This window comes from Ranitomeya variabilis, chromosome 4 (assembly GCF_051348905.1).
Source record: "Ranitomeya variabilis isolate aRanVar5 chromosome 4, aRanVar5.hap1, whole genome shotgun sequence".
Taxonomy (NCBI): Eukaryota; Metazoa; Chordata; class Amphibia; order Anura; family Dendrobatidae; genus Ranitomeya; species Ranitomeya variabilis.
Genome location: NC_135235.1, coordinates 35917929 through 35937099, shown reverse-complemented (window position 1 = coordinate 35937099; position 19171 = coordinate 35917929). Strand labels below are relative to the sequence as shown.

The 19171-nt window shown below is 43.8% G+C and overlaps 1 protein-coding gene and 1 long non-coding RNA gene across 3 annotated transcripts in view; one reads left to right on the top strand and one right to left on the bottom strand.

The window, feature by feature from the left end:
• The window catches only part of PYROXD2 (pyridine nucleotide-disulphide oxidoreductase domain 2), an 85698-nt gene that overhangs the window by 18911 nt on the left and 47616 nt on the right, over positions 1-19171 (top strand). The window contains exons 5-7 of one of the 2 annotated variants that reach the window (XM_077257043.1): positions 5784-5936; positions 9745-9898; positions 13417-13478. In XM_077257043.1, coding sequence (XP_077113158.1) covers positions 5784-5936; positions 9745-9898; positions 13417-13478 — 369 coding nt within the window. The remainder of the gene's footprint in view (positions 1-5783; positions 5937-9744; positions 9899-13416; positions 13479-19171) is intronic. The other variant, XM_077257044.1, reaches the window with a different exon arrangement.
• Positions 1-19171, bottom strand: part of LOC143768360 (uncharacterized) — a 50169-nt gene that overhangs the window by 10199 nt on the left and 20799 nt on the right. The window lies entirely within an intron of this gene.

Genomic DNA, 19171 nt, shown 5'->3' with positions numbered 1-19171 from the left:
GGACTAGATCTCTAGTGCCATCTATTGGAAGTAGCAATCCTAAAAGTCAATGTCGACCCTTTAACAAGCCTTGTCACATGGCTTAGGATAAAAGGCAGACCAGAATTACTCTGAAGTGCCAGATTTAACTTGTTACTCTCCAAAAATGTAAACGTTACCCCCTTAGATCCCAGTCTTAAGCTTTTGCCGTGTGGCAATACGCAGAAACACCATAACTGCAAATTGAGATTCTGGTTTGGCCACAAGGCAAGGCTCGTTAAAGGGTCAATATTCACTTTTAGAATTCCTACGTCCAATAGGTGGCACTAGGGTTCTAGTCCTCTTCCTCTCTGAAAAGGCAATTTGCATACAGTACAAAACTAATACACACAGTATTGTCACAACACTAGGATAATTAACACAAATGTCACTGTACAGAAAAAATACATTCAGTAATGTTACAACACAGTGATAATACAGAGCGACGTCACAGTACAGGGATAATAAACACAGTGATGTCACAGTACAGGGATAATACACAGTGATGTCACAGTACAGGGATAATACACACAGTGATGTCACAGTACAGGGATAATACACACAGTGATGTCACAGTACAGGGATAATACACACAGTGATGTCACAGTACAGGGATAATACACAGTGATGTCACAGTACAGGGATAATAAACAGTGATGTCACAGTACAGGGATAATACACACAGTGATGTCACAGTACAGGGATAATACACACAGTGATGTCACAGTACAGGGATAATACACAGTGATGTCACAGTACAGGGATAATACACAGTGATGTCACAGTACAGGGATAATTAACACACTGATGTCACAGTGCAAGGATAATACACACAGTGATGTCACAGTACAGGGATAATACACACAGTGATGTCACCGGACAAGAATAATACACACAGTGATGTCACAGTACAGGGATAATACACACAGTGATGTCACAGTACAGGGATAATACACACAGTGATGTCACAGTACAGAGATAATAAACACAGTGATGTCACAGTACAGGGATAATACACAAAGTGATGTCACAGTACAGGGATAATACACACAGTGATGTCACAGTACAGGGATAATACACACAGTGATGTCACAGTACAGGGATAATACACACAGTGATGTCACAGTACAGGGATAATACACAGTGATGTCACAGTACAGGGATAATACACACAGTGATGTCACAGTACAGGGATAATACACACAGTGATGTCACAGTACAGGGATAATACACACAGTGATGTCACAGTACAGGGATAATACACACAGTGATGTCACAGTACAGGGATAATACACAGTGATGTCACAGTACAGGGATAATACACACAGTGATGTCACAGTACAGGGATAATACACAAAGTGATGTCACAGTACAGGGATAATACACACACTGATGTCACAGTACAAGGATAATACACACAGTGATGTCACAGTACAGGGATAATATACACAGTGATGTCACCGGACAAGAATAATACACACAGTGATGTCACAGTACAGGGATAATACACACAGTGATGTCACAGTACAGGGATAATACACACAGTGATGTCACAGTACAGAGATAATAAACACAGTGATGTCACAGTACAGGGATAATACACAAAGTGATGTCACAGTACAGGGATAATACACACAGTGATGTCACAGTACAGGGATAATACACACAGTGATGTCACAGTACAGGGATAATACACAGTGATGTCACAGTACAGGGATAATACACACAGTGATGTCACAGTACAGGGATAATACACAGTGATGTCACAGTACAGGGATAATACACACAGTGATGTCACAGTACAGGGATAATACACACAGTGATGTCACAGTACAGGGATAATACACACAGTGATGTCACAGTACAGGGATAATACACAGTGATGTCACAGTACAGGGATAATACACACAGTGATGTCACAGTACAAGGATAATACACAGTGATGTCACAGTACAGGGATAATACACAGTGATGTCACAGTACAGGGATAATTAACACACTGATGTCACAGTGCAAGGATAATACACACAGTGATGTCACAGTACAGGGATAATACACACAGTGATGTCACCGGACAAGAATAATACACACAGTGATGTCACAGTACAGGGATAATACACACAGTGATGTCACAGTACAGGGATAATACACACAGTGATGTCACAGTACAGAGATAATAAACACAGTGATGTCACAGTACAGGGATAATACACAAAGTGATGTCACAGTACAGGGATAATACACACAGTGATGTCACAGTACAGGGATAATACACACAGTGATGTCACAGTACAGGGATAATACACACAGTGATGTCACAGTACAGGGATAATACACACAGTGATGTCACAGTACAGGGATAATACACACAGTGATGTCACAGTACAGGGATAATACACAGTGATGTCACAGTACAGGGATAATACACACAGTGATGTCACAGTACAGGGATAATACACAAAGTGATGTCACAGTACAGGGATAATACACACACTGATGTCACAGTACAAGGATAATACACACAGTGATGTCACAGTACAGGGATAATATACACAGTGATGTCACCGGACAAGAATAATACACACAGTGATGTCACAGTACAGGGATAATACACACAGTGATGTCACAGTACAGGGATAATACACACAGTGATGTCACAGTACAGAGATAATAAACACAGTGATGTCACAGTACAGGGATAATACACAAAGTGATGTCACAGTACAGGGATAATACACACAGTGATGTCACAGTACAGGGATAATACACAAAGTGATGTCACAGTACAGGGATAATACACACAATAATGTCACAGTACAGGGATAATACACACAGTGATGTCACAGTACAGGGATAATACACACAGTGATGTCACAGTACAGGGATAAAACACAAAGTGATGTCACAGTACAGGGATAATACACACAGCGATGTCACAGTACAGGGATAATACACACAGTGATGTCACAGTACAGAGATAATACACACAGTGATGTCACAGTACAAGGATAATACACACAGTGATGTCACAGTACAGGGATAATAAACACACTGATGTCACAGTACAGGGATAATACACACAGTGATGTCACAGTACAGGGATAATACACACAGTGATGTCACAGTACAGGGATAATACACAAAGTGATGTCACAGTACAGGGATAATAAACACAGTGATGTCACAGTACAGGGATAATACACACAGTGATGTCACAGTACAGAGATAGTAAACACAGTGATGTCACAGTACAGGGATAATACACAAAGTGATGTCACAGTACAGGGATAATACACACAGCGATGTCACAGTACAGGGATAATAAACACAGTGATGTCACACTACAGGGATAATAAACACAGTGATGTCACAGTACAGGAATAATACACATAGTGATGTCACAGTACAGGGATAATAAACACAGTGATGTCACAGTACAGGGATAATAAACACAGTGATGTCACAGTACAGGGATAATACACATGGTGATGTCACAGTACAGGGATAATAAACACAGTGATGTCACAGGACAAGAATAATACACACAGTGATGTCACAGTAAAGGGATAATACACACAGTGATGTCACAGTACAGAGATAATACACACAGTGATGTCACAGTACAGGGATAATACACACAGTGATATCACAGTACAGAGATAATACACACAGTGATGTCACAGTACAGGGATAATACACACAGTGATGTCACAGTACAGAGATAATACACACAGTGATGTCACAGTACAGGGATAATACACACAGTGATATCACAGTACAGAGATAATACACACAGTGATGTCACAGTACAGGGATAATACACACAGTGATGTCACAGTACAGAGATAATACACACAGTGATGTCACAGTACAGGGATAATACACACAGTGATATCACAGTACAGAGATAATACACACAGTGATGTCACAGTACAGGGATAATACACACAGTGATGTTACAGTACAGGGATAATAAACACAGTGATGTCACAGTACAGGGATAATACACACAGTGATGTCACAGTACAGAGATAATACACACAGTGATGTCACAGTACAGGGATAATACACACAGTGATGTCACAGTACAGGGATAATACACACAGTGATGTCACAGTACAGAGATAATATACACAGTGATGTCACAGTACAGGGATAATACACAAAGTGATGTCAAAGTACAGGGATAATACACACAGTGATGTCACAGTACAGGGATAATAAACACAGTGATGTCACAGTACAGGGATAATAAACACAGTGATGTCACAGTACAGGGATAATAAACAGTGATGTCACAGTACAGGGATAATACACACAGTGATGTCACAGTACAGGGATAATAAACAGTGATGTCACAGTTCAGGGATAATAAATACAGTGATGTCACAGTACAGGGATAATACACACAGTGATGTCACAGTACAGGGATAATACACATAGTGATGTCACAGTACAGGGATAATAAACACAGTGATGTCATAGTAGATGGATAAACAGAGTGATGTCACACGACAATAATATAAATACAATGATGTCTCAATACAAGGCTAATTAACACTGATAAGCACAGTAATGTAACAGGACAGGAATATAAAAACACAGTGATATCACAGTACAGGAATAAAGCTACTTTCACACTAGCGTCGTGCACTGCACGTCGCTATGCGTCGTTTTGTAGAAAAAACGCATCCTGCAAAAGTGTTTGCAGGATGCGTTTTTTCTTCATAGACTTGCATTAGTAACGCAGTGCGACGCATTACCACACGTCACAAACGTCCGTCCGTCGTTGCGTCGGACCGTCGCCACCAAAAAACATTGCATGTAACGGTTTTTGGTGTCGCATCCGCCATTTCCGACCGCGCATGCGCGGGCAGAACTCCGCCCCCTCCTCCCCGGACCTCACAATGGGGCAGCGGATGCGTTGAAAAACAGCATCCGCTGCCCCCGTTGTGCGGCGCTTCCACAGCTAGTGTCGGTACGTCGCAACGTCGCATTGCGACGTACAGTGCACGACGCTAATGTGAAATTAGCCTAATGCACACAGTGAAGTAACAGTCCATTGATCCTGTGCTTTAATAAGTGAAAGGGAATGAGTTTAAATTGGGTGCAGTAAGTATCACTGAGGGGGCAGATTACAGCTTATGTATCTTATGTTTCCTCATTGTAGTACAGTATTGACTACAGGATATATATTGGTATATATATATATATAAGTCAAGAATACTAATAATATTAATAATGCTTTTATGTAGATTAAATCTAGGAGCGTCTCCATGACCTCCGGAGTGTTCTGTTATGTAAATACCGAGTGATCATAGAAAAATGAAATTCTACAAATTCTCAATATTCTGTACATTAATTCCTCGCTGTTTTCAATATTTCTTCTTTGTTCTCTGCCAGGTGAATCCTCCTTTACATTCACAATCTTCAAAACCCATAAGGCCCAAGTGCTTTTCACTTTTCACAGTTTCATACAGTTGCATGCAGTCTTTGTCTTGTAGACAATGTGGACCTTTGGCTGATTTATATCGCCTGCAGCCATGGATGTGGCACAATCAGGACAGGAGAGCTGGTTACACTGCGGTGGGATTCGCTCTAGGAGGATTAGTGAGACCTGATACTTTCGTAGCCAACCCTCCTCTGTGAGAAAGATGAGGTTTCAGATTTTTAGTTGTTTTCAAGCTCTGATGATTACATATTTAGTAGGGTTTCCATTAATATCACATTTTCCATCTTTATTTCCTGTTCTGTCTGTATTCTAGAGACATGGGCTGAAAATTTATTTTAGAGACCCCCATTCATTCACTCCACTATTAGAAAATGTGAACGGGCGTCCTCCGAGGTCTCTTCTTCTTGGGGCAGATATGGAGGAGAACCAAAGGCAGATTGCTCAATTCTCCGAGAAAGATGCGAAGGTAGGTCACATTCAGAATTAGTGGGTCACCATAGTACGTCCTCAGAACAACAAATAAATCAACCTCAAGGGTTTTGATTCCACCGTTGACAATTCTGTAATATTTCATGGCAAGAATATCTCAGTATGTAGCGCTTTTCTTGCCATTGAAATAATGGAAGAAGTCTCAATGGCTCTCCGACCGACCGCATAATTTATTGGGGCAACAAGTCAATGAGGCCCATCACACCCCATTTGGTTCCTTCACCCCCAATTCGCCCCATTAAAAATAAAATCATTTTAAATACTATGAGAGGCAATCAAAACATCTTATCTACCCCAAAATGGTAACAGTAAAAATGTCCTCACACAGCACCATATCCTGAAAAATGAAAACTTAACGGGTCTCTGAAAATGAGGACAAAAGCAAAAATTGTTTTTTTTACAAATTTTCCATTTTTTTCACAACTTAAATAATTTTAAAAATATATATACATGTTTAGTATCTGTGTCCTCATACTGACCTGGGGAATCATATTGCCAGGTCAGTTTTATCATATCCGCTTCATGACTTATGACTTATATATATGTCATAGGTCGTGTCCCTCCCTTTGCCGGAGCTCGCATCTTTCCCGGCACATGACAGTTGATTTGAGCAGCTGTCATGTGCCTCTAACAACAGCGGGTGGAATAACGATCCAACCCACGGCTATTAACATGTTATATGCCGCTATCAATCTTTGACAGCAGCATTTAACTTGTGCAAACCGGATGCATGTCACAAATGCCAGCCATCAGCACCCCATCACATGATCGCAGGACATAGATGGATTGGCATGATGACCCACTTGCTTGTCATTGCAGATCTTCTATGAATGCCAACCACTGGAGCCCTGCGACATGTAGCATAAGCGATCGGAGTATCACAGCTTCATGTCTCCTATGGAGACTATTGAAGAAAGTGAAGTAGAAAAAAATGTTTTCAAAAATATTAAAATATATATAAAACAAAGTTCAAATCATGCCCCTTTGCCCTATTCAAAATAAACAATAAAAAAACAAATTTGGCATTGTCGAATTCAGAAGTGTCCGATCTTTCAAAATATAAAAAATAATCCTATCGGTAAACTGCGTAACGAGAAAAAAAAATCTAAATGCCAGAATTATGTTTTTTGGGTCACCGTAACATTCCAATAAAATGCACTAACGGGCGATCAGAACATGGTATCTACCCCAAAATGGTATCAATAAAAACATCTCGGCGAGCAAGAAATAAGCCCTCGACCAGCCCCAGATTCTGAAAAATGGAGACGCTATGGGTCTCGGGAAATGGTAACATTTTTTTTCCTTACAAACTTTATTTTTTTTCATCAATTAAATAAAAAAGAACCTATAAATGTTTAGTATTTGTAAACTCGTAATGACCTGGAGAATTGGAGCGCCCCCACGTCAGGGCAATGGGGTACTCGATACCGGGTCCCTCTCGGTTCTTGGGATGTCACGGTGGCCTGACCCGGTCCGTGGCCCTTTGAGGGGCTTCCAATTAAAGGTGTAATTTGTCTGGTGTTCGTGACGCCAGCTGTGGTGTTCGGTCAGGGTGACCGACGCCGCTTAGGGGTCCGCTGGGGTGATGGAGTGGCAGCTAGATGGTATACCTTCCCACAGGTGAAGTATGTCCCCAGGGCTTCCCAGATGTGTAGGAAGTGATGGTGGACGATGTAAGGCGCAATGAATAACGAGGACACACGGTTGCAGTCTCTTTACCTTTTAATGAAGACTTCAGCGTCCACAGTGCAGAGTACCGTTCACAGGGCAGGCAGAGTCCGGCCGGTCCGAAGGCAAATCCAGAGTTCTCTTAACCAGGTGGAAATCAGTAGCCTTCCTACTAACGCCTGTGTGTTGTAGTACTTACCTGCTGAGCACCACGGGATAGTCCTCACAACTTTTGTAGATCTTCTAGATGTTATTTCTTCCTCTCTGTCCCCCAGATGGTATGGATAGGACAAACCCGTTTGACTGGGATGGCCTGAGGCTTGTTTATAGGGACCCTAGAGATGCCCGACCCCCACAATTTGCCACCGTGTCTTCTTAGGTATTAAGGTCGGGCAGCCAACTTGGAATTGACTGTCCTGCCGGTCTCTGAAGTAATGCGTAGAGTCAATTACTCCCTCGGTGTTCCGGCCACCGGCTACGCACCTCAGAAGGAGGCTGCCTGTCTTGGGGCAGAACTCCTCCCGGTGTTTTCTCCTTGTGCTGTGACTTCATTTCTCACTCTCTACAATACACTTCTCTTCGTGTCCTTTCTTAGGATGCTGCCGCACGTGGGGCAGGCGCAGCTCCGTAGCTTTCTATCTCGTGCTAGGCCTCTGCCAGGATCCCACCCCTGTCAGGGACCCTCTGTCTGCAGCTCAGATGTTCCTCCTTTCCCCCCTGTCTGCCTGACAGGTCTTGCCTGGGCAAAGCCCAGTCAGCTTCTCCCTAACGTTCTATCCAAACCACCAGTTTTACCCTTCTGTGAGGAGTGTCCTACTAGATAGGAGCATGGCTCCCCCTGGTGGTCTGGAGTGTGAAGTGTGTTGTGATGCCGTGATACCTGGAAAGATGAACTCCTTTAGTGCCATCAGACATAATATCACTCCTCCTGGTGGAAGAATAACATTACTGCAGCAACCAGGACTCTGGGGCGCTGCAGAATCATAATGGTAGGTGGGTTTTACCAAATACACAGTAAATAAATTAAAAAAAAACAAAAAAAAAACAATTGTGGAAATGCACTTTTTTGCAATTTCAACGCACTTGGATTTTTTTTCCCCGTTTTCCAGTATACTATATGGTAAAAATCAATGGTGTAATTCAAAAGTACAACTCATCCCGCAAAAAAACAAGCCCTCACATGGCCATATTAACAGAAAAATAAAAAAAATTATGTCTCTGGGAAGAAGGAGAACAGGAAACAAAATTGCAAAAATGGAAAATCCCAAGGTCATGAAGGGATATAGTGAACATGGTAAATTAAAAAAAAATAATTGTGGAATTTAACTTATTTTGCAATTTTACCATACTTGGAATTTTTTATCCCACAAAAATAAGCCTTCATATGGGTATTTGGACAGAAAAATAAAAAAGTTATGGCTCTTGGAAGAAAGAGAGGAAAAAACAAAAAGGGGAAAAAAAAAAAACGGAAAATAGCCCAGTCAGGAAGGAGGTTAAACTACATTACTGTCTTTATACTTTTAAAACTGATGTACGAAGCACACAAATTGGCCACTTCTGGGCTTATGCAGACAACCACATTACTCAGACGAGAGATGTCCGTCTGAGTAATGTATAATAATATATTTCAGTTTTTGTTTTTTAATAAATTTGCAAAAATTACTACGTTTCTGTTTTTTTTTAGTCAAGATGGGGTGCAGAGTGTACATTAATGAGAAATCAATTAACTTTTTTGAATTTACCTATTACCAAGGGGTCTGAATACTTTCCATACCCACTGTATAAAGTAGTCTCAGTGTCTCCTATGTGATGTATAAAGTAGTCTCAGTGTCTCCTATGTGATGTATATACAGCAGTCCCAGCATCTCCTGTGATGTATATACAGAAGTCCCAGCATCTCCTGTGATGTATATACAGCAGTCCAAGCTTCGGATCTCTATAAAAAAAGGTTTTTGTTTTTTTTAGGACAAAAGCAGCTACCCAACTATGTAAGATTTGTTGTCATAAGTCTGTTAGTTATGATTAAGGAAACTGGTTGTTTGCTTTTTTCATTCACCTATATTGAATATATATCGATGGGGATCCTGACAGGCAAATAATCTATTTTATCTTTTTAGGCTTATCCAAAATATGAGGATTTCATGAATCATCTCGTGGCAGCTATAGACCCCCTTCTTGATGCACCCCCTGTAGACACTGCAGCCTTAGCTCAGGGGTCTCTGACGACAAGACTGAAGTCCATTAAGACCCTCCGTCCATTAGTAAAAGCAGGTGTGTAGCAACAATGGGAGAAATCTGCAATGTGCCCTGTTTAAACTGTACTCGCCTCTCGTCATTCCTGTATAAACTCCGGGGTAAAACAAAAGCTACTCTGGGGTCCAGATTTATTTAGGTGGTCTCATCTGGGGATTGTATTATTTTACGTGTCTGCATTTGTTTAGGGAATGGGGTCTGATCTGGGGTCGGTATTTCTAGCTATTTGTTAGCGACGTTTGGACTTGGGGCTGCTCCTTTAAGGGTTTTGTTTGGGTGCTGTATTAATTTTTAAGCCTGGTCAGGGGACCATATGCACTAGTCTGGGGTTGGTATTTTTGAGGGGTCTTCTATTTTAGGGTTTCTATTTGTTAATAGGGGTCTGGACTGGTATCTGTTACATTAAGGAGTCTGGGATTTGTATTCTTTTAGGGGTTATAGCCTGTGGCCTTTATAACTATAGATTATTTGGTCTGGGGTCTGTTTATTTATTTATTTATTTATTTAAATGCCCTATTCCTTTACAGGTTTGGTCCTGGTGCTGGATTACTTCAGGGGTCTGTTACCTTAGGGTACCGTCACACAGTACCATTTTAATCGCTACGACGGCACGATCCGTGACGTCGCAGCGATCGTATGATTATCGCTCCAGCGTCGTAGACTGCGGTCACACGTTGCAATCACGGCGCTGGAGCGATGCCGAAGTCCCCGGTAACCAGGGTAAACATCGGGTAACTAAGCGCAGGGCCGCGCTTAGTAACCCGATTTTTACCCTGGTTACCAGCGTAAACGTAAAAAAAACAAACAGTACATACTTACATTCCGGTGTCTGTCCCCGGCGTTCTGCTTCTCTCCACTGTGTAAGCGCCATAGCCGGAAAGCACAGCGGTGACGTCAGACGTCACCGCTCTGCTTTCCGGCCGGCGCTCACACTGCAGAGAAGCTGAGACGCCGGGGACAGACACCGGAATGTAAGTATGTACTGTTTGTTTTTTTTACGTTTACGCTGGTAACCACGGTAAACATCGGGTTACTAAGCGCGGCCCTGCGCTTAGTTACCCGATGTTTACCCTGGTTACAAGCGAACACATCGCTGGATCGCTGTCACACACAACGATCCAGCGATGTCAGCGGGTGATCAAGCGACGAAAGAAAGTTCCATACGATCTGCTACGACGTACGATTCTCAGCAGGATCCCTGATCGCTGCTGCGTGTCAGACACTGCGATATCGTAACGATATCGCTAGAACGTCACGAATCGTACCGTCGTAGCGATCAAAATGGTACTGTGTGACAGTACCCTTAGAGCAGGGATGTCAAACTCAAATACACAGAGGGACAAAATTAAAAACTTGGACAAAGTCACCGGGCAACTTTCGATATTTATAAAAACTAAATGTGTACAATTGAGGAAGTTTTTCCATAACATCTAATATGGATACAAACATAATGGGGTCGTTCCTCAAACAAAGTACATTTTAATTAATAAATCTTAAGAGACAGACCACATGGTCGGAGCTTTGGGTATTTCCTCGCTGGCAGAGGCGTACAAAGATATCATGGGGTCCCAAAGCAGAATCTATAATTGGGTCTCTCCCTAGTCCAAAAAAATCCCTTAATATTTGGTGGGGTCACAGAAGTAATTTTCCTCCTGTTGAAGCCCCTAGATTGCCCTTTCATTGCCCCCATAAAGTATGATGCGAATAAAAGTGCCCCCCAAACACGATACCTCCAGAGTGAATTCCTCCACAGTACACTCCACACGCACGGTATGATGACCCTACTGTACTCCCCTCAACTCCCCCGGCAAAGTATGGTGACCCCAACACAGTATTCTTCCCCAACTGTGATCCCCATACAGCCCTCCACACAATATAATGGGCCCTTGTAATAATGATAGGGGATAACTCAGGAGACTCTTTGCGTGGAACAAGACAACTACAGGACACAGTTTTATAAGTGGTAAAGTCTATATTATCACACGGTGATTCAAACAGGTGCAGAGAGAAACTCAAGTCCACAACAATTGGTGCAAATAATAAACGCAGCTTAACAGTCTATAGGAAACTTCAAAGGAAAATGCAATCACGCAGAAAGTCTATGAAGCACAGTTATTCTTGAGGATACTTGACACGAATAAATCCTTGTCTTAGTCCAAACACAGATAGCTATGCTTATAAGGCAGTTCAAATAATATCTTAGCTCAACCAGGGAGGCCTGGGTAATAGTCTCAGGTTTTTGCAGAGCAGCAACAGCTTACATGTCCAGCAAATGCAGATGGAAGTAAACACGAGCAGCAGATGAAGGAGGATTACTGGAACTGGTGTATGCAGCAGGAACTCAGAGCAGAGTAGCAGGATCACCACACAGGTTCACATGAGCAGGTATATAGCCAGGGAGTAATCAGAGATCAGGAGCTGGATGCAAGGCAGAATACTCTAGCACAGACTGAAGGCTGCGGTGGAGTTTTATAGCAGGAAGACACAGTGCACATGAGACCAAAGACGCCATCTTGGAAAAGGGCAGTAATGCACAAAAGGTAATAAAAAATGTTCAGAGTCCTGACAGCCCTATATAGTCCTGCATACAGTATAATGGGCCCCACATAGTATTCGATATGATGTCATGGGCCATATATAATCACCCTGAAGGACAGATTTGGCCCATGAGCCAAAGTTTGACACATATGGCTTAAGGGGTATGTTCTGGGGTCTGTATTAGTAAAGGTTTGTGTGGGTTTGCAGGTCTGATCTATGAGTCTTTCATAGTTTAGAAGGTCTAGTTTGGAGCTCTGGATTAGTTTAGAGGGCCTGGTCTGTAATTTGTATTAGTTTGGAGGGTCTTGTTTGGGGGGGGTCTGTATTAATTTAGAGGCTCTAGTCTGGGGTATGTATTAGTTTAGAGAGTCTGGGGTATGTGTTAGTTTACAGGGTCTGGTCTGGGGTATGTATAGTTTACAGGGTCTGGTCTTGGGTCCTTATTAGATTAGAGGGTTTAGGTTGATGGGAAAATATTAGTTTGGAGGATCTGATTTAGGGTTTTGTATTTGTTTAAAGGGTCTGTTCTGGGACTGTATTAGTTCAGATTGTTTGGCCTTGGGGTCTTTATTAGTTTAGAGGGTCTGGTCTGGGGTTTGTATTAGTTTAGAGGGTCTAGTCTTTGTTCTGCATAGGTCTGAGGGTTGGTTCAGGGGTCTATATTCATTTATGGGCATGATGAGGGGGTCATACACACTGGTTATGATTTAAATGCAGTAAGATGTGGGGTGCGAGCCCTATATAAATTAATGGGACTTAAGGTAAATCTCAGCTTCAAATGTCGCTTTTCAAACATTGGCTAATATCAGCAATGGGTGTGTGTGACATTGGCTTCTGCATGGGTATTAGTCCCTTTATCTTGTATATGGCAGACAATTCCATAATTTAGTATTAGCTATTGATTTTCAGGTTAGCAGTAGTTGGTAAATGACAATCACAGAGGCGATATATACATAGATTAACTGGTAACTATTACTTATTCTACTCACCTACGGTAGGAATAACACTGGGGAGTCAACTTCCGAAATATTACGAAGTCCTTACAGCTCCAATATCAAAGGTAAGCAAACTGAAATGTATATACTGAGTGACATAATATACGAACAGTATCTTACAGAAGTGAGTACACCCTTCACATTTTTGTAAATATTTCATAATATCTTTTCATGGGACAACACAGAAGATCTGACACTTTGATATCATGTACAGTAGTCAGTGTACGGCTTGTATAACAGTGTAAATTTGGTGCCCTGTAAATAACTCAACACACAGCCATTATTGTCTATACCGTTGGCAACAAAAGTGAATACATCCCTAAGTAAAAATGCCCAAAGTGTCAATATTTTATGTGGCCACCATTATTTTCCAGCACTGCCTTAACTCTCTTGGACATGGAGGTCACTATTGCTTCACCGGTGGTCACTGGAAATATCTTCCACTCCTCCATGACGGTATCACGGAGCTGGTGGATGTTAGAGACCTTGCCGTTCTTCCACCTTCTGTCTGAGGATGTCCCACAGATGCTCAGTAGGGTTTATATCTGGAGACATGCTTGGCCAGTCCAGCACCTTCACCCTCAGTTTCTTTAGCAAGACAGTGGTCGTCTTGGAGGTGTGTTTGGGGTGTTTGAGGTCATTATCATGTTGGAATACTGACCTGCGGCCAGAGCCAGACTGAGACTGAATAACATCCCTGGCTCACAAACCAAAGCAGCCCACATTCAAATCAGTTAAATAGGAGTGCATCTTTTCGATGCAGCCTTTGCTGTACAGTTTGTGGATGCGAAAACTAAGGGAATTAAATAGCTGAAAAATGACAATATAAATCCCCCCTTGTCTTTAAAAGTTGGGAGATACGGCATTCTTTGACTGCGCCTGTGCCCCCGATGATATTTTTTATTTTGAGAAAAAAGAAAATTGCTGCATTCTGCGAGTGGCTCCGGAATTCAGATAACGCGCACCCGTACAAGTCTATGGGTGCGTGCGACACATCCTGAGACCTTCATGACACCGAGGAGGGAAAATGGCTAATTGGCCACAATTTGAGCATTTTCACTTATGGTCTAAACTTTTGTTGCCAGTGGTTTAGATAATGCCTGTGTGGTGAGTGTGGTGAGTTATTTATAGGGCTCATATCTCTATATAGATATGTAAAATATATTACATATAATATATTATATGTAGAATATATTATATGTATAGATACACACATATATATTTACTGCTCAGCATAAATGAGTACACCTTTTGAAAAATAAGTTTCTAATAAATATCTCACGGAGCACAAGAACAGTTTCCAACATTTTGACGACAAGTCTGAATTTCATAGAATATTTTTTTAACCCATAACATGAAATTAAGGTTAATGATATAACTTTCATTACAAATTCTTCAGTTTCGCTCAAATTACTTGATGCAAAAATGAGTACACCCCACATAAAAACTACTATATCCAGTATTTTGTATGACCTCCATGAGTTTTAAGGACAGCACCAATTCTTCTAGGCCTTGAATGAGAAAGTTGGTGACACATTGCAACATCTATCTTTTGTCATTCTCCAGGAACGAGCTCTTTTAGAGCCTGGATTCTACATGTAAAGTGATAACAACTTGTATCTTCAAAATTCCCCTTAGGTGTTTGGTTGGGTTCAGATCAGGAGACATTGGGTCACTGAATCACTTTCAAACTGTTTTTTTTTCAGAAATGCAACAGATGTGAATTTTGGATGATTGTCGTGTTGGAAAAGTGCTTGTCTGCCAATGTCATGGAGTAATGGCGGCATCTTCTCCCACACTATAAAGCAGCACATCTGTGAATTCATGATGCCATCAATGACATGTAGGCTCCCTAACACCAGCAGCTCATACAGCCCCACATAAGGACAATGCCACCACCATGTCTCACTGTAGGCACCATGCATTTAGAAAAATTAATTTAGAAAAATGCCTGGTACCTACAGTTAGACATGGTGGTGGCAGTGTCCTTATGTGGGGCTTGCACGAGCTGCTGGTATCGTGGGCTACATGTCATTGATGGCATCATGAATTTACAGATGTCCTGCTCTAATGTGAAAGAGAAGATGCCGCATGTCACGGATCGGGGTGACTTTAGACCAGCAGACAGCTATCACATGTGCAGGGGGCTTATCCTAGTTATTCCTCCACTGCCACAATGTGATGAAAAGAACACACACAATGCTATTGACCTCTTAGTTTACAGCAGGGGCTTATTTTAGGTATCCCACTGCTCTTCAATATACCATGAACTGCAGGGATTTGTGTATCCCGCTTACAGTTTCACTCAACACTTGCAGCTCTCTGGCGCCCCCCTTACTCTCAGGTCAGATTAGGTACTGCACCTAGGGTAATTAGTCGCCAGAAAGGCTGCCTGCTATGTACTGGCTATTGGGCGCGCTGCAGCGACGCGATAACTACTCCCACTCAGGCGGGAACAATAATTATCAAGCCGCAGTCGCTACAGTGACCCCCCAAAAGCCGGCACACGGTGAGCTGCCACCAGCTCCGATTAAACGGGTCTGGAGCTAACCCAAAACAGTAGCGTAATTTCCCTTCAAGAGACTTAGGGTACGTTTTTAGAGCAGGGAGAAAGGACTGGCATGAAATAATATACCCCACAGAATGTAGGCAGTGCTTTTTATAAAAATATTTTACAAAGATGTTACAAATGAGACAATTGCAAATATGTACAAGGTAATTATGAAAATAAAAGGATTAAAGGAAGAAAAGATAACTCACATGTTCTAAGTTCATATCAGTTCAGGCAAACACCATGCTAGTGGGAGGGGCTCCCAAAAATCCCAATGCATGAGGTACAGCTCTTCAGGTCAGACCCACATGTTCTTCCAGCAACAGACTGACTGCTGGAGTCCGGCCAAAACAGTTATAGCTTAGCTCGGTGACATCACCAAAAAGGCTGGCTATCCCAGACCCTCCTCTCTCTACATTCTGACTAAGTATAAGCTAAATCTTTCTAAGACTTGTAATTCCGCTGCTGAACCTATCATAATCGCACCATACCCCTCATTCATCTCGTATCATCGCCGGCATTCCAGTGAGACCAAACATGTCCCACCTGTCACGCACACTGACAGAGAAATCCCTACCTCTGTACCAGATGGAGCTAGAAACCTGTGTTTCGAGGGATGGGTAGATCCTCCGAGTGTGATTATGACGATATATTTTTGTGTTCGTATTTTAAATCGTTTGCCTCATATCTTACAAAAACAGAACAAAGGACTTTCATGATTCTAGAATCTTCTCTAACAGTTAAAGCTGAGCACTTTCTACTACAGGAAATGCCGGTCGTAAATGCCTTTCGTCAATAAAACTCTCTTCCACCATGCACAGTGGAAAGGCAAGCTCAACTCTGAAGTAAAAGAGAAGGGGGGGTTTCTTAGCCCACATCCTGGGCTGACAAGAGAAACTAAACCTATATGATATTTCATGCCATATCGTGACACCTCCCCCTTTTAGCGTGCGCTACGGCGGCAGAACCTCTTGGTATGCCTCCATGCGCACCTCCGTGGGTTCACCCTGGCGGGAGAGTCCATCTGCATTACCATGCTCTTTGCCCGCTTTGTGTTTAATGGTGAAGTCAAATTGCTGAAGGGCAAGGCTCCAGCGTAGCAACCTGCCATTGGTTCCACACATGGTGCTTAGCCAGCGCAGAGGGTCGTGGTCGGTCACCACAGTGAAGGTGCGACCGTACAAGTAGGGCTGCAAGCGCTGCAGGGCCCAGACTATGGCCAGGCACTCCTTCTCAATGGTGGAGTAGGCCACTTCCCTCGGCAAAAGTTTCCGGCTCAGGTACAACACGGGGTGCTCTTGGTCCTCCGAGTCAACCTGGCTGAGCACAGCACCGAGGCCAAACTCGCTGGCGTCGGTCTGTACCAATAACGGTCGACTGCTGTCGACTGCTTTCAACACAGGGGTGTTGCACAGTGCTGTTTTCAACGCCTGGAAGGCCCCCTCACAGCCACTGTCCAGTTGACGATGTGGGGTAGCTTCTTCCTGGTGAGGTCCGTCAAAGGTTTTGCCAGGCTACTGTAGTGCTGCACAAAGCGCCTATAGTACCCTGCAGTGCCCAGGAAGGACATCACCTGTTTCTTGGTCCCAGGAGTGGGCCAGTTCACGATCACGCCCACTTTGTCAGGCTCCGGTTTCAGGGTGCCTCCGCCTACCCGGTGCCCCAGGTAGTGGACCTCCCTCATGCCCATCTGGCACTTTCCAGGCTTGATAGTCAGTCCTGCTCGGTGAATTCGCCCGAGCACCTCCTCGAGATGCTGCAGGTGTTCATCCCAGGAGGGACTGAAGATGGCAATGTCATCTAAGTACGCCACAGCGTACTTCTCCAGTCCCTGAAGCAGGAGATTGACCATCCGCTGGAAAGTGGCAGGGGCATTCTTCATGCCGAAGGGCATGACCGTGGACTCGTACAGTCCAAAGGGTGTAATAAAGGCGGACTTCTCCTGTGCCTCAGGGCTCAGGGGAATCTGCCAGTATCCGCGACTCAGATCCATTATTGTCAGGTATTTTCCGCCAGCTAACTTCTCCAGCAGCTCCTCGATGCGCGGCATTGGGTGCGCATCAGAGGCTGTAATGGCGTTGAGCCCCCTGTAGTCCACGCAGAACCGGGTGGTCCGGTCCTTCTTTGGCACAAGAACTACAGGTGAGGCCCACGCGCTCTTTGACCGTCGAATCACCCCCAGCTGTAACATCTCATCGATCTCCTGGCGCATAATCTGCTGCACCTGGTCAGAGATTCGATAGGGTGTTTGCCGTAGTGGGGCGTGATTCCCGGTGTCCACCTCGTGGACCGCTAACTCAGTCCTTCCAGGCCGGTTGGAGAACACGACCCGGAAGGGTTCCAGTGTGGTTTGCAACTGCAACCGCTGTGGTTCATCTAGCGAGGCGCTTACCTCCACGTCCTCAATGGACCCACGGGCCTTGGCTTGGGCCAGCATGTCCAGGAGGGCGTCTTCCTCCCCGTCTTCGGGTGCGCTGCAGACCGGTAGGACGAAAGGTTCACGTTGGTGATGAGCCTTCATCATGTTGACGTGAAAGGCCTTTCGCCTACCCCGAGCGTGGTCAAGCGTGACCACATAGGTGACCGGGTTGAGCTGTTGGTGGACAACGTACGGGCCCTCCCAGGCTGCCTGAAGCTTATCCGTTGGTACAGGAACCAGCACCCACACCTTTTGACCCACGTGGTAGGTCCGCTCCCGGGCGTTCTGGTCGTACCAGTGCTTCTGATCAGCCTGAGCCTGCGTCATGTTGTCATGCACCAACTGCGTCAAGGTCTGCATCTTGTCATGGAAGTGCATGACATACTCCACTATGGACACTTCAGAAGGGTTCGGCTCCTCTTCCCAGGATTCTCTTACCAACCCAAGGGGTCCCCGGACTCGCCTGCCGTACAGGAGCTCGAAGGGGGAGAACCCCGTCGAGGCCTGCGGAACCTCTCGGTAAGCGAATAGCAGGTGTGGGAGGTACCGCTCCCAGTCACGCCCTTGTGTCTCAACCAGCATGCGTAGCATCTGTTTGAGGGTACCATTGAAGCGTTCACACAAGCCATTGGTATGTGGGTGATACGCACTCGATACCAGGTGCTTCACCTGCATTTTCTTACAGAGAGCCTCCATTAGGTGAGACATAAATTGGGTTCCTCGATCAGTAAGCATTTCCCTGGGAAATCCTACCCGTGAAAAGATGGCCAACAGGGCATCCGCCACCT